The following is a 15,650-nucleotide window of genomic DNA, read 5'->3' on the forward strand; positions in this document are numbered from 1 at the left end:
CTTCACAGTCTCACATTATTATGAGTCATAGAAATCTAATAAATGGAAAAAAAAATCAAATAAATTGATACAATAACTATTTAATAGAGATAGTAAAGTTTTATTCTAAATATAAAAGAAAAAACTGTTAAAATGAAAAAAAATTAAAGACTTACTATTAAGTATTAATCAAAAGGTCGATGGTGGCCCCAATATGATGAATTAGGGTTTTTCAGGCGAGGAAAGAAGAGAAAAAATTAAAGAGGATGCAGAGCTAAAAAAAATAGAGTATTCTTACGTCTTTTTATAATCAAATGTGATGGAGTATTTGATTATCATCATTTTTATTTCTATTTTATTCACAATTTATAAGTTAAAATATAGTCTTATACAATTTTATTTGATTCGTTAATGTAAATTTTATCAATATTATCTTTTATAATTTTAAATTATATACAATAAAGACATTAAAAAGTAAATTAGTCTAAATGAAAAATAGAAGTATGATTAAAAAAAGAGGAGTATTAAAGAGTTTTACATTGTAATCGATTAAAGTTGTTTAGTTTGTTCCAATAATTTTTTTATGAGGTAATGAACTACTCTCTTTGTTATTAAATGTTCTTATTTATTTTTATGTAGATTTCAATGCAAACTTTAAAATCAAATAATTTTAATTATAAGTTTATAAAAATTCTAAAATGTCAATATTTAGAACGTATATATTAAAACGAAGCTAACAAAATTCCACATAAATATATTTTTTCTTATAGATCGATGAGAAGTTGTACTCAAAATTTAACAATAAAATTCGTAAATTCTATTTGAGAAAATAAAAGATTACTTCATATTGCAAAATTGAAAAAGACAAGCATTAGACTCTTAATTAATGAGGATTAGGAATTCGAAGTAATTAATAATGATTGCAACTAATAAATCGAGTACAGCTCCTTGCAAATGTCTGATGACAGCTTGGTATTAGTGTGTACTGTGTGAGATCATTGCGGAGTAAATGAAATTTTACTTTGCACACTCCAATGAATTTTTATTTTCAATTAAACTCTCCACACAAGTGCAAAATGAGAATATTAATTTCAATGTGTTGTGAGAATCAAATTTCTATTAAAAAGCTGAAAAGAAAAATTGAATTACTAAATAAATCCATAATTCTCAAAGTAAAGTTAGACACATAATTTATAGTTATTAATTAACTACTATCAAAAAAAATGTCTTATACTAACACTTTGGTAAGGTTATAATTTTTTTTGAATATCCTACGAATTCAATAGTACACTTTTTTTATTCTGGTTTATGGCATCACATTCTCTTTTTTTTTTTTCAGAAATTTTATTTAGTTTTTACGTGCCTAAATATTATTCTCACAAAAAATTAAGATAAACAATATTTTTGTAATTGGAGTAATGATAAGGTGAGGTAAAATTATTCAAATAATAAAATTAAAGAAAAATTGTCTTAAATAATTCCACATATTACCCATTTGTTGTAAATAATCCTTATTACTAATAATTTCTAAATAATTCAACATTTTGTATAGTTTGTGCTGACAACACCCCTTGTTACATATTAACCTGCAACCGTATGTATGTACTAGCTGTTACACTCACTTTTTCTTCTCTCCTCTTTATGCTTCTTGGTGAGTCTAACCCTGCTCCTCTTTGGTGCAGTAGCCGATTAAAATGTAACAAGAGATACTGTCAGCAAAAAAATACTCTCTCCGAACCAATTTAGTTGTCCCATTTACTTGGGCACGGTTATTAAGGATGGTGTGGGTCCATTAAAAAAGGTAAATAGTGAAAGGTAAGTAGTGAAGGGTAAGGGTAGTTGGGTAAGTAAAGTATATGGGAGTATATTCGTAACTACGTGTGTGAACTAAGGATATTTAGGTAAAAAAAGTTGACAAAAATAGAAATGTGACAACTAAAATAACTTTGGCAAATAAGGAAATGGGACAACTAAAATGATTCGAAGGGTGTATAAAGATTTGATTCAATAGTAAGGATTATTCACAATAGATGAATAATAAATGAAATTAATTACAATTTTTCCTAAATTTAATGTTTTGTCTTGTTCTCCAAACTCAAAAACTAAACTAAGTTACTTTTTTATAACCGTGGAATAATCTAGTACACAATCAACCACATCCTCTCCATAAGTTTTAATTTTTTTTCCATAAATTGTTGACAATGGTTATAAGAAGCTTTTACAAACTATAAATCCCTAGCAACAACTATAATCTCTTATACCTCACGTTTTGTTTTAGCTTCGTATGTAATAATGTGGCAAATCCATATGAAAAAGACAACCTAAAAAGTAAAAACTGTGTAGTAGAAGTAGGGCATCCCACACTCTACAGTCGGTTCAAGTACAATTGTACAAAGAAAAACCCTAAAATAATCCGATTATTCTAAGCTTGTCAAAGTAGGAGTAAGGACTTGAAACAAACCCTTAAGTATATCTCAGCTAACAAGTCTCAATCAACACAACATAAACATAATTGAACTTTACTTTCACAGACAACTCCATGTGATTCATTAATATGAACCCATTTACTACTTTATTTCTAGGTTTTCTAAAACCTAATCTTATGCTTCAAAAGAATGAGAGTTGTTTATTCGGTGTATTGGTGGATTTCAAATTTTTTTAGGTCATTTTAAAATTTAATCATGAGTTCATATTGATATTAATATAATTTTAAATTTGTTTTAAAGTTAATTAAGTTGAATTTACTTATTAGATTGGATAAATATCAAGTAATCAGGTCTGTTTTGTACACCCATCTAAAAACAAGAGGAAGTTTTAGTAAATAATGGTAATTTGTGAAGTTAACAAATTACTCTTATATGGTAGGATTTGATAGGGTGAGAGTTTTGTTATTTTAATTTACTTTTTTTGATTTTGTTTATTTTATTATTATAATTTTTGTCTTTTAGTGATGATTATAAATCACGGTTATTGATTATGAATTATTGCTAAAACAAAAAAAAAAAGAAAAGAAGGGCATATCAAAATGCAACAGATACTAGTACAATCAGAAGGATTATACTTGTTCCCTTTCATAATACTTGCTACTGATAGTGACACTTTCCCACATAACATGTCACATTCAGTAGCAAGTATTATAAACGGATTAAGTTTTTATTATTTACAATTACTAAAAAACATTCTACAACGAGACAAAAAAACAATGAAGAAGAAGAAGGGAACCCAAAGAAGGAGGAACAATTTCTGAACGCCGCCAGGCAGGTGTAATCATTCATGGTGTTAGGTATAGCCTGTAGGACAGTATGTAGGAGTATACTTCTACAAGTATAAAAGTATACTTCATTGGTATTCCCTACTTTATGTACACGGTTAGACATTCGACAATATAGAGTGATGCCCCTGCATTTGCATGTCATGAATACTCTTATTTATTACTTTCATTCTTACTCATAAGTCTACATCACCAACCAACCAACTACTACTATACTGTTTCTATAATCTTGTATATCACCCTTAAATCTCCTGATTTTTGGTATGTCATGCTACCTATACTATTATTGTCAAGTCACAAGTGTTGGATGCCTATTTAACAATTGGTTGTTCGGTTCTTGTTGTTGGCTTGTTTACCTAGCTATAGTATTGATTTTTTTATCAGATGTTAATTTAGTTGATTAAGAAGATTTTATCCCATTTTAATAAATAACTAACAATTAATATGTAATTTTATCAAATATTTACCTAATAGTTGTCTTATTCGGCCAATTTAAAAGCCAATAAAAATAGTTAACACTTTCAAACGATTAAACGAGCCACATAAAAAAGCCAATTTTAAAATTATTGGTTTAAATATGCTTATTACCTAACAAATCAACTAATACTTTCAATTACTTAAAGTTCAAACCAGCTAATAACTTCAATCAACCAATATTTTCCAATTAAAACCATAATTAACCAAAAGTCCATTAGAAGTCCATTTAGCAAACATTTTCTAATTGTTAACTAACTAAAAAAGATCTAGATAAGTCAACACCCGTAAAATATAATGCCACAAACTAACCCATAAGCTAAGATAAAAAGATATGCACAGATCATATATATTATATATATATATATATATATATATATATATATATATATATATATATATATATATATATATATATATATATATATATATATATATATGAGCTTGTATAAGAGACTTTGAATTTGTAAATTCAAATTTTGGCACTTGTAATTCGTAACAATATTGTTTACATAAAGGTTGTTATTCAATTTAATGGTTGTTTTAAGTTCAAATTTTGACATAGAGAAAGTTACTTAATTTGGCGAGTTCATTTTACTTGGATCAAGCAGTTTGTCTCATCTATTCCATAGTTTTTAATATACTTGAACTCAATATTAAGACAAAGAGGAAGTATGTATTATCACTTTCCTGACTTTTGATATAACTATAAATTTTGTGTAAATTCTAGAGAAATGAGAGAAATGGGTGAATGTGATGAAAATATAAGTTAAATGTATAAATGTGATTACAAAATAAACTAAATATATAGATGAAAGTTAAAGAAAAAAATGTGCGTTGAAATCAAATAAAAAAGTATAACAAAATTTATAAGACAAACTATAAAAAAATGCAAATCTCGTGAAATATAAAGGGTAAACATCGACTCATGTTTACAAGAAAAGTTCAAGAAACAAATGTGATGATGGATTAAATTATAGTCACTTTCCTTTTTAGTGCAACTAATCAAATTTGTCAAATTTTATTTTCTTGACCATAACCCACACACTTTCTTTAATTTTCATTAGCTTATTTAACGTATAATCCACACATTTCTCATAATTTCTAGTATAATACCACTTTAATCCACTTTTTGGTTTGTTTTTCACCTGCATATATGCAGAAAATTTGGAAAAACAGACAAATCAACTACTATTAAGCTATTTTAACTTTTCATTTGTTTTTTTTGAAAAAAAAAAATCTAAATTTTTGACATATTTTGTAACTCGAGTAGTTTTGTTCGAAGAGTAATAAGCACTAGTGTTAACGTAGTTTATATAGCAGGCTATTGATTCGCAAATTGCATGTCATACTATATTTCTTTAGTCGATTTTCAACAAATTTCTCAAAAAAAATTACGTGGAATTGTGGGAACGTAAATATTGTAAATTTAATGGGATAGAGAGAATATATATAGTTCATATCCCAATGTAACGAAGTATTACTTCGTTTCCGGCAATTAATTAATATGTAAGATAAAATATAGTCAGTTGAGATCTTATTTATATCCTTAGTCGCTTTTTTCAAAATATTATATATATAATTTTTATTTGTTAATAATTTAAAATAAATAATCAAAATAATACATTAGATTGCGTGAACATGAATATAACTAGTGTATATAATGCAACGGAGGATGTGTACTTTACTTCTATTTACTACTCATCCGGCCTTGTGAATTTACCATTGAAAATGATAAGTTTAAGAAAAAAATATTTTTTTTAAGTAGCAAACTCAAAGAGACATAGATATAATACTAATTACCATTACTAGTATATTTTTATGTTTACAAAGTTATAAATAGTCCGTTTAAGATTGATGTTGCAGTTGTTCAAATAAAAAAGGACTACTATGAAGCAGATGAATGTTTAGGTCGACAATTATGGATGTGCTTTTCTTGAATGAATTACAAAGAAGCAGTAAAGTCTCTTATCCTTGATGATGATCACAGTACGAAGATCACCTTATAGTGTTCTGACTAATTTGTCCCCCTAAATTCAATTTTCTCAGGCTAAACACTTTTATGACAAACATCCCTAGATTTCCCTTAACTGCAAAATTTGCTGAAACCTTCAGCTAAAGTGCCTGCCCAATCTTTAATCACCATTGCTTAATTGCTTTACTCCTACACCCACCTTTCACCTTCATGGTCGTTACGTTGAAACCTAGTGAAAAAACAAGACCACGTGGTATCGGTTGTATTGTATAAATTTTCAAAACAAAACGAACTAATATTTCCCGCATTCTAAAGGTGCATATTGGGCTGTATCAAAGAATATCTTATGATTCTGACCGATATTTAGAGGCTATGATAACCAATTCACTCCCATTATCGCATAAGCGTTTCGTTACTGCAATTGTAACCGTTATCACATTTTTACACTATACTTTGAATACGATTTTATGAAATAAAATCAATGCTAGCCTATACTAGTTTTATGTAATCTACAAAATTGCACAACCTTCAATTGGCATAAATATTCAAAATAAGTGGAGAGACTATAAAAATTATGTGGATATTATTAAAATAAAAAAATATATTGATGAAAACTAATTAAAGAAAGTGATGGAAAGATATTTATAAAAAAAATGATACAAAGTTAAAGTGATCATCATGATGAAAGAACAAAATTTTTCATAAAAACAGAGCCATAAAAGTAAATATTTTCAGTAATTTAGTCGCACCTCGCACAATATTAATTTTTAAGGTTTTTCAACTTTCAACTTTAATCATAAATGTATTTGATTATCCAAGAATATAAATCTTATACAGAATCGAAAAATAAAATTAGGTATTGTAAAAAAGAAATAGTTTACTATGTTTTCTCTTATATATATATATTAGCAATCATTTACGAACAAATTTTGTTAGCAAATAATGAAAAATAGTAAAAAATTAAGCAAGTAGAAAATTACGATGATGATTAACTTAACTAAATCGTAACTTTTAAGTTGATACGTAACGTAATGGATTGTTTAACGAGTGCATAAAGAAAAACATGTTAAAAAAAGTAAAGAGTATAATTTTGGCATTGTTTGAGCGGAGCCATTATGAATTAAAAGTACTCTTTTATTTATTTATTTAGATGACAAATAAAACATTCCAAATCCATAAAATTTGGCAGGACGGTAAATTAAATGAATGTCGGGCAATGGTCTCTCTCACACAGACTCTCACTGCAGTGGAGGATTCCAAATCCTTCCTACTCTTAATTATATATATATGTTGCTTTCATCTTTACTTACCACGCGTGCAACCCCTACCCCTTTAGGTTTGTCGTAAATTTCAGTTCCTTCTGAGTTATTACTCCCATTCTTTTAGGTTATAAACATTTGAAATTTAATTTGAAAAATTAGGTATAATTTTATGAGAGAAGTTGTAGTAGATAACGTTGATTTGTGAAGTTAATAAATTATCCTTGTGTAGTAAAATTTAATAGAATGTAAGGTTTGTGATTATAATTTACTTTTTTGTTTTGTTTATTTTATTATTATTTTTTTTCTTTTGTGGTGATTTATAAATCACATTTATTGATTAGAAATTATTGTAATTTTATTGCGAGTTTGATTTTTATCTAGCCATCTACGTTTTTTCGACCTATTCAAGGTTGGCCTTAACATTTGAAAGATATAGAGCAAACTATTAATTATAAACCCGTAATTACTAAATATATTAGGCTCATAATAATTAAATATTAAAAGCATAATTTTTCTAATTTTTTGAATGAGCCCGAAGCTCAGACCCCTTTTGGCCTCTAAAGAGCCTGCCCTGACTGTACTGTAATAAAATAACACCCACAAACAAATCCACCCGCCCACTTACTTATTGGATAATAATTTAGAGCGCACAACAAATAAATAATACAACACATGAACCAATTTATTTTTATTTTTTTTTGTCAAATATACATCTTTGTCGCAAAATAGTCATCGTACATTTTGGTGCATAAAAAACAAGTTAGGAAAAATTGTTGTGAATAATTCAATTTAATTTTAATTACCTGTCAATAATTTTACCTTTTGAAATTTTTTAATAATCTAATTTTTGCTTTCTATTTGTTGTCAATGGACACTTTAAAAAATGACCTGCTATATTAGGTTACCTTTCATTTTCTTCCTTTTTTATAATAATCCAATCTATTTCTCATAATCTGCCAATAATCCCACCAATAATTTTTTTTAATAATCCAACCTTTGCATTTAGTTTGTTGCCAATGGACGATTTTAATTAAGCTTATTGAAATTGCTATTATGAAGTTGATCATTGCATAAATAGTAATTGTTCTTACATACATTTCCTATCAACTAGGGGTGTTCAAAAAATCCGATCTGCTTGACCCGACCCACTGACCCGCTTATCCACGTCCAAAATGGCAAGTCAATTTTTTAAATAATAATATAATCCGGGTTAGGTACCCGACCCGCCTTAACCAGGTTGGGTCATGGGTCACAAAATACATTGAGTCGAGTACCTGCCGACCCGTTATATATTATCTTTATCAAGTTGAAATTTACACGTTAAAATTTTATAATCAATGCAATCATGAAAAATTAATAATAGTCGTATGTTTTTCACTTCCTTCAAAGTATACTACCCCTATAAATCAATGGCTGAAGAGAAATTGAGTATTTAAAAAATTGTGAATTTTTTGATAATAATTGAAGAGATAATGTGTTAAAGAAATTAAAAGAGACTTAACATGTGTGGATGAGTCTTTTCAAAATAAAATATGTAAATGAGATATGTTGGATTATTATATACTAGTGTGAAGAGAATTTGAATATTTAACTTCGTGAAGGGTCCATTGACAACAAAATAAAAATAAAAGTTGAATTATTTAAAAAAAATTCAAAAGGTGGGATTATTGGCAGGTAACGTGAAATAGGTTGAATTATGATAAAGAAGTAAAAGATAAGAGGTAACATGATATAGCAGATCATTTTCTAAAGGGTTCATTGGCAACAAACCGAAAGCAAAAGTTGGATTATTAAAAAAATTTCAAAAGATGGAATGATTGACAGGTAATGAAAAATAGGTTAAATTATTCACAACAATTTTTCCAAAAAGTTATCATATGATATTGAGCATGACTAAACAATAATTCAACAATTTGTGTATTATTTTACAAGCTCAATTAGTTATTTGTATTGAGAATTCAAGACATCTACATGTGGTTAGACTCGGATAGAAGGGGAAACGAGTATAACTTGTGCAATAAGGATGCCATGATAAATGGACTAAGTCCAATGCTTCCATATTGGGCCCAACACCTCTTCCTATATAACACCAATTCTAGAAAAAGAATGTCATTGTTGATGTAGATTCCAATTTCCATTCATAGAACACAGAAGGGAGTAACAACTAAGAAGCGCATTTCGATTATGTATGGACATATGGTGTTTAAATAACCACCTCCCACTTTCCTTCGAAATAAATGTAGAAAAAGCAGAAGCCACTCAATTAGATTTATAATAAAAGTAACTTATAATAAAGGTTACCTCACTATTATGCCACAAACAAAAGTATCATAATCAAGATTAAAACATCTACATTAAAAACAAAATCTATTAAGAAAAATATCCCGGTTTTATTGAAGAATGAAAATCCGTGGCTGAACTCTGAAGTCAAGGCAGCTAAAAAAATGAGTACAAAGGATTCTATATCACAACAAATAACGTTGAAAGAGGGGGTGATTGGATTTCAACAATGGCAATAGAAAAAATGTAGAAGTTGATAAAAAACAGAATGTAACAAAAAAAAAAAAAACAACAAAACAAGAAGTTAATGAGGTATCTTGAATCACAAATTCTTGTGAGAGACGGTCTCTTTGAGAGACAATCTCTGATTGGCCAGTTCATTATAAATTTTTTAAAATATTATAAGTAAGCATTAAAAATAATAAAATTAGACATTTAAGATATTGAAAGTAGGCATTAAGGATACATTAAGAATAATGTAAATATACGTTAAAAATACGATAAATAGGTATTAATCTTTAGTGGATTGGGCTTGAGATAAGTCTTTCAAAGAGACGGTCTCTCAAGAGACTAACTGATCTTGGATACCTCTCCCACAACAAATGTTTACTTTCAGTTGGATTCAACAATACAATAATGAATAAACTCTCATACTTGAGAACAACCTCTCAAGCCATACATCTCACAATACTAATACATAAAATAACACTTTCAAGTTTCTTACAATGTAGTGGCCCTCTCACAATATGTTTATGTGTATTGTGTTAATTTGATTCTAAGAATGATGTACCCTTGTATAGAGGCTCATATATCATTCTAGAATCCTCACTTTACTCACTATCAATAGCACATTAACACCCAACATTTTAACATTGCAACAAACTCTATAATAATGCATGACAATAAAACTATATTAAAGCTCACCATAATTCCTAATTTAATTTCCCCTTAAATATACCATTTAGTGTCACATTAACTCACCCATAAATTAGCAATTAATTATATATTTCATTGCCTTTTATTGCCCCCTTAATGTTGCTCTCAAAATGATGTGTCTTCTTTTAAGTCACTGAGTCAAATACCATCACACAGATAATTTGACACTTGTACTAACAAACATATTGCAACGAAAATAATTAAATATGGAAAATAAATTCAATACGGAAAATAATTAAAGAGCATAAATAATTATAAGAGAGCAAAATAATCTTTACCGATTTCCATTTTTTGGTGGGCATAATTTTTAAAAACATTTGTTACAGAATGTTAATCCTGCAAACTTTTTATACCCTCCACAAGTTCGAAGTCTTTCATTTTTCATCAGTTTCTCAAGTAAATAGAACGCCTCAGCACATTTTCAACCCAGGCTACACTGTCACTGCTTTGCCCCCTTAATTCTAAACACTGTAATCTTGTCAAACGACATCATAGAATGTGTCGATTGTGCTCGCGTATGACCCTCGACACTTTGATATGATACAATATCAATAACACTCGGATTCTTCATTTTAAACTAAATTATGGAAATCTTTCGTAAAATTATTACCGAGTTGGATACTTTAAACACATACGAATTTAAAACTCAAACTTGGATCCAAGTAAACATGGTTGATGGCTACAGCTTCAGTCTCCAGTTGGCTAGGTTTACAACTTGGGTAGAAAGAAAAAGAAAAGAAAACATCCAAAATTTGTTGCGTTAGCTGATGGAAATATCAATCAAGGTGGGGGAAACACCTAAGAACACCTCAAATGCCCCTTTTACTCTATCTTTCAAGGATAATGCTGATGCTGTATACCAATTATCCATAAATTTCTTCAAATTCCCAACCTCTTATTTACATTAGATCGCTCCCAACATCACTTTCTTTCATTGCGGGCCAAACAAACGCCAATATTAATCGAAATCACATAACAAAATTAGAAAAAACCACTACCCACCAACTTTATTCTTCTTTAACAGCTGTAATGGGACCATATTGTAAAAATGCGTTTTGTTCACAATTGCGATAATGGTCACGGTGTTGCATTAACGGAGTAATACACAGTTGTCCTACCACCAAATATCGATCGAGATCATGATATATCACAAGATCGAACCACATAAAAATCGGGTCAGTTTGATAGATTTGAAAACCTTTAATATAAGTCGGCAATATGATATGATGCAGCCTTGAATGTTAAGTAAGAGCACCAATAAATGGGGTCGGTTTGGCATGGAGACCATGAGGTCCCCGGAGAATAAAAATTTTGGAGCCATTAGCATAGATGCTCTAATATGTATGGTGTGTAGGCAACCACCTCTGGCATTCTCCCACAATCTGGTAAAAACAGAACCAACTCACTTAGATTGGTCATCGCATTACAACACAAACAAAAACATCTCAATAACGAGCATTTAAGACATTGGAAAAACGAAGGATGCGAATAAAAATATCATGATCGTTTCTTCATTCCCAAGGGAAGAAAGAAATATCAGCAATACTCCTACGTACTTGGTAAATTGCACTTGCTTTCTATTTTAATTAGTTTATTACACCTACTTTGCACTACTTTTTTTGGCAATGGGCTCTCCCACTATCTTTTAATTACACCCACAACATATTCTCTCTCGTCGTCTTAACCACTCATTTTTTTACACCCCTTGTATTTTATCTTATTTTGTAACAATTGATGGTTGCAATTTGATGTGGACAGAAGGCGTTCAAGCTACAATCCACACATGTGCATAAGCAAAACTTAATCACATTAAAAAGTTAACTGAGAACTTTAACATACACCTACAATAAAATTCACTGTATAGTTGGTATTTTCTTTTTTGGTAAAACAAAAGTTCAGCACACCTTCTATGAAGGGTTTCCCAACCCCACTCTTCACGTGCAAAGGTAGAGGAGGCCTTCATGCAAACAAGAGAGCTATACAAGAGATTTTAACTCAAATACACGAGATACTATTAGAGCCATGAAGATCTCGCCAGTATAGTTGGTATTTTCTAAAGAAGGTAAAATAATTTATTTTGTTTTGCTGTTAGAATGTAGGAAAGATTAGAGTATGACACAATACTCTGAAATCACTCTGTCCATTTGTCATTTAAATGTACTAATAGTCTGTGTCATTGAAATTGTCATTGATAATAACAGTTTGTGAGGAGATATAGAAGTAAGAACAATTATATGGACAATTCTTGATAAAGAATTAACGAAAATAGGATTTATCCGAATGCATTGTTTCAGAGCTAAACATCTGAACCCGACCAATCATGAAATCCTATCAACATAAGCAATTTTAGGTAATTCAAGATACAAGTGCAACTGTACAATGCAAGACGCACCAAACACTCGCCTATAAATTTCTGTTTATATGTTAATCCTAAGATAATAAGATTTCTTATTAAATGACCCAGACCGTTACCAGGTTAAGCTTGGACATTCATTTCCTACTCAGGGTGATCTATGAGCAGTTCGTATAACAAAGCAAATATTCTGTTGTTTCTAGATGTGTCCATTATCCATATACGACACTATTACTGCTCGTAAATATCAGATTCGTGGATTAGTGGAAGTGGAGCTCAACTCACCCTTTTTCCAAATTTAATTGTGGTTGGCCAAGTTGAGATAATTATGATCACCTCATTACCCATTCTATGGGTTGCACACTAGAGGATGATGTTGTGTGTGCAATGAGGCATGAAAGAGTGAGGTTTGGATCACTAGATGAAGTAAGAAAAAGAGGTGTATGAAAGGTGCATTGAACAAGGCAAGGAGCTCCTCGAGATAGTGCACAAGATGTGCCTTGCACAAGGCAAGGTGTGCGTGAAAGGTATGTCGTGAACGAGACACATAGCTAATGCAGTCCAAAAGCTGCCAAAAGTTTCTGCTCATTCGAGCACTTTTGTGTTCGTTCGAGCAGCTTAGTGCAGCGCAATATTGAAATTTCTATTTTGGCTCAAACTTATTAGATATCCAGATCAGGTTTAGATATATATTGAGGAGGTTAATACAAGGAAAATTGAAGTTTGAGAATCTAGAGAACTCCTCTTGTATTAGATGAGTGAATTCCAATAACGATAAAAAACTTTGAGTTTGAGTGGTAAGTGTCTAAGACGCCATTATATGTTGTGGGCGTGCTTTGTTCATCAAAGCTTCTTGTTCTTGTTCATTATCTGCTTCTATACCTTCTCATCCTTGTTGGGTCCAAGACCTTTCCCTTACAAATTGACTAGCACTTGACATAAGTTCAATGATCAAGCATCAAACACATAAGTTTATCTTATATTTCTATATACACAATATCAATTTGCATTATGCCTAATACTTAATTAAGTTCATATCAATATTTGAAAGAACTATTCCTACCAAAAAAACATGCTAAGTACAATATAAGGAATTCACATGAAATTTTGGGAATTAAACAGAATAAAAAGGAAATGAAAAGCTCAAGAAAACTTACAAAACGTACAATCCAAAATCCCTTCCTGACTTCCATCATAAATGTATCATAAACCGGCCTGTTGTTCTTCAGTAATCCTGCGATTGCCAAACAGAAATATTTATATCATTAATTTTATCAAGTTTCAATAAAATTATAATAAACACAATATTAATAAGTAAGCTCTTCTAAATAAAAAAACAGAAAGTCAAGGTATCATATCATAGTTGAAAGAATAAATATCTTTTTAGTCAAATTCCAAAGACCAAAACTAAATAAAAGAAACACAGTGAAAAAAGAAAGAAAAGTAATGAAATAAAAAGGAAATAGAAAAGGGTAATTACGTGCATTAATACAGGTGACGTGTAGGATAGTGGAAGGGCAATGGGGTACGTGGCAGAAACCAGAAAACCAATCTCTGACGAAAACGGCGCCGCAACGCCATTAACGATTGAAAACGGAAATATCAATACGACAAATAACCACAAACAAAACGACAATTACTCCATATTTTTCAAGGAAAAAAAAAATTCTAAGAACGTAATAAAAAAACTCACCCATTTTTTAAAACTTGATAGACGAATTTCGTTGAATCCAAATTTATCATCATCATCATCAAAATTCATCGTCATCATCATAGTATAAATAATCTTTGTAACTTACAAATACATCATTATGTATATCATAAATGCTACTTCCCTCTATTTTATGGAACTTTCTAGAAAAAAAAATACTTCTATTATAAGTTCACATGATTATATCAGATTTCATATTGTTCTTCCTCTTCAATCATCAAACCAAATATTATTGCCAGTGATTTCCATTATGAATAAGGAAAATCTGGTTAGAATTCCGGCAACAATTTTGACAATTTTTTCTAGCAGATTTCGCATAACCAACAGGATACGCCAAAACCGGTTGGACAAATCTAGGCGAAGATCCAGCGGCGGAGAATGAAGACGACGGCGATAATGTTTTCGGAGATAACGATTTCAATGACGCTGGAGGAGAGATACTTGTAGTTGTATTCGATGAATTTAGCGGCAAAAGAAAAGCCCTGACTTTAGTGGACGACGAAGATGCAAAACGATCGTATTCTTCGATTAAATTAGCCAGATCTTCGTCAGATTTAATGGAAATTAAAGCGTCTAGATCTTCGTTTGGTAGTTGACATCTTAAACTCACCAATACTCCACACAATTCTTCCATCTTCACCATCAATTCTGTAATCAGGTATAAAATTAGGTCAATTATTTGCACTTTCATTTAATTAATCACAAAAATTAATCAATTGAGTCGAAATAAGATAAAAAGGAAGAGAGAACTGACCAGAGAAAGAAATGGAGCGATTAACAGCAAGAACACGTGTATGACCGCCATGGTAACGGAGTTTACCATCGGGATAACGGGGGACGATTTTGCCGCCATAACTACAGAGAAATTTGATGTTGTTATTGCTTGATTTCAATAAACATTCAACCATGGTGAAAATAGTTCAGTTTTTATGGAATCTGCTTTTCGAAGAGAGGGAGATAGAAGGGTTTAAGAAGAAAGACAAAAGTGGAGGAAGAAGTTTTTCTCAAAGCTTAAAGAAAATGAGAATGAGGCAGTATTTATAGAGGGTGGTTTTTAAAGGGTTAAGGTAGAAAGACCCTGTGACGTAATTTTGTTACTCAATTAGATTTTGCTTGGGCAAGTGTAGTGCAAACTGAAAATGATGGGCTTATGAATTGGGCCCCATGTGTTTAACCGAAACTTTATAAGTTTTTTTTTACCAAATCTTATATAATACTTTCGGTATTCATTATCCTTTTTAAATTTTATTTTATTATTAATCTATAAGTTAAAACATAGTCATGTGGATCTTGTTTGATTTGTTTTAATGTAAATTTTATTAATATCAACTTTTTATAATTTTTAATTATGTATAATTAGATATATTAAGGATTGAATAAGTATATTGGATAGAGTGTATAAAGTAAAT

At 30.0% G+C, this 15,650-nt stretch overlaps 1 protein-coding gene across 1 annotated transcript; it reads right to left on the bottom strand.

Annotated features, from left to right (window-relative positions):
* Positions 1–14,278: 14,278 nt before the first annotated feature.
* LOC130807886 (protein PAL OF QUIRKY-like) lies at positions 14,279–15,264 on the bottom strand. Its single transcript, XM_057673270.1, has 2 exons — positions 14,996–15,264; positions 14,279–14,889 (listed from the first exon to the last, which is right to left on the bottom strand). The coding sequence occupies exons 1-2, from the start codon at positions 15,147–15,149 to the stop codon at positions 14,471–14,473; spliced, it is 573 nt and encodes a 190-aa protein (XP_057529253.1). The 5' UTR covers positions 15,150–15,264; the 3' UTR covers positions 14,279–14,470.
* Positions 15,265–15,650: the final 386 nt, after the last annotated feature.

Source organism: Amaranthus tricolor, chromosome 3, assembly GCF_026212465.1.
Source record: "Amaranthus tricolor cultivar Red isolate AtriRed21 chromosome 3, ASM2621246v1, whole genome shotgun sequence".
Classification (NCBI taxonomy): Eukaryota; Viridiplantae; Streptophyta; class Magnoliopsida; order Caryophyllales; family Amaranthaceae; genus Amaranthus; species Amaranthus tricolor.

Excerpts from the sequence above, each read along its gene's own strand:
- LOC130807886 (XM_057673270.1), bottom strand. The coding sequence starts at position 15,149 with ATGGTTGAATGTTTATTGAAATCAAGCAATAACAACATCAAATTTCTC. Across the intron at positions 14,890-14,995 it reads TCGCTCCATTTCTTTCTCTG|AATTGATGGTGAAGATGGAA; the intron begins GTCAGTTCTCTC and ends ACCTGATTACAG.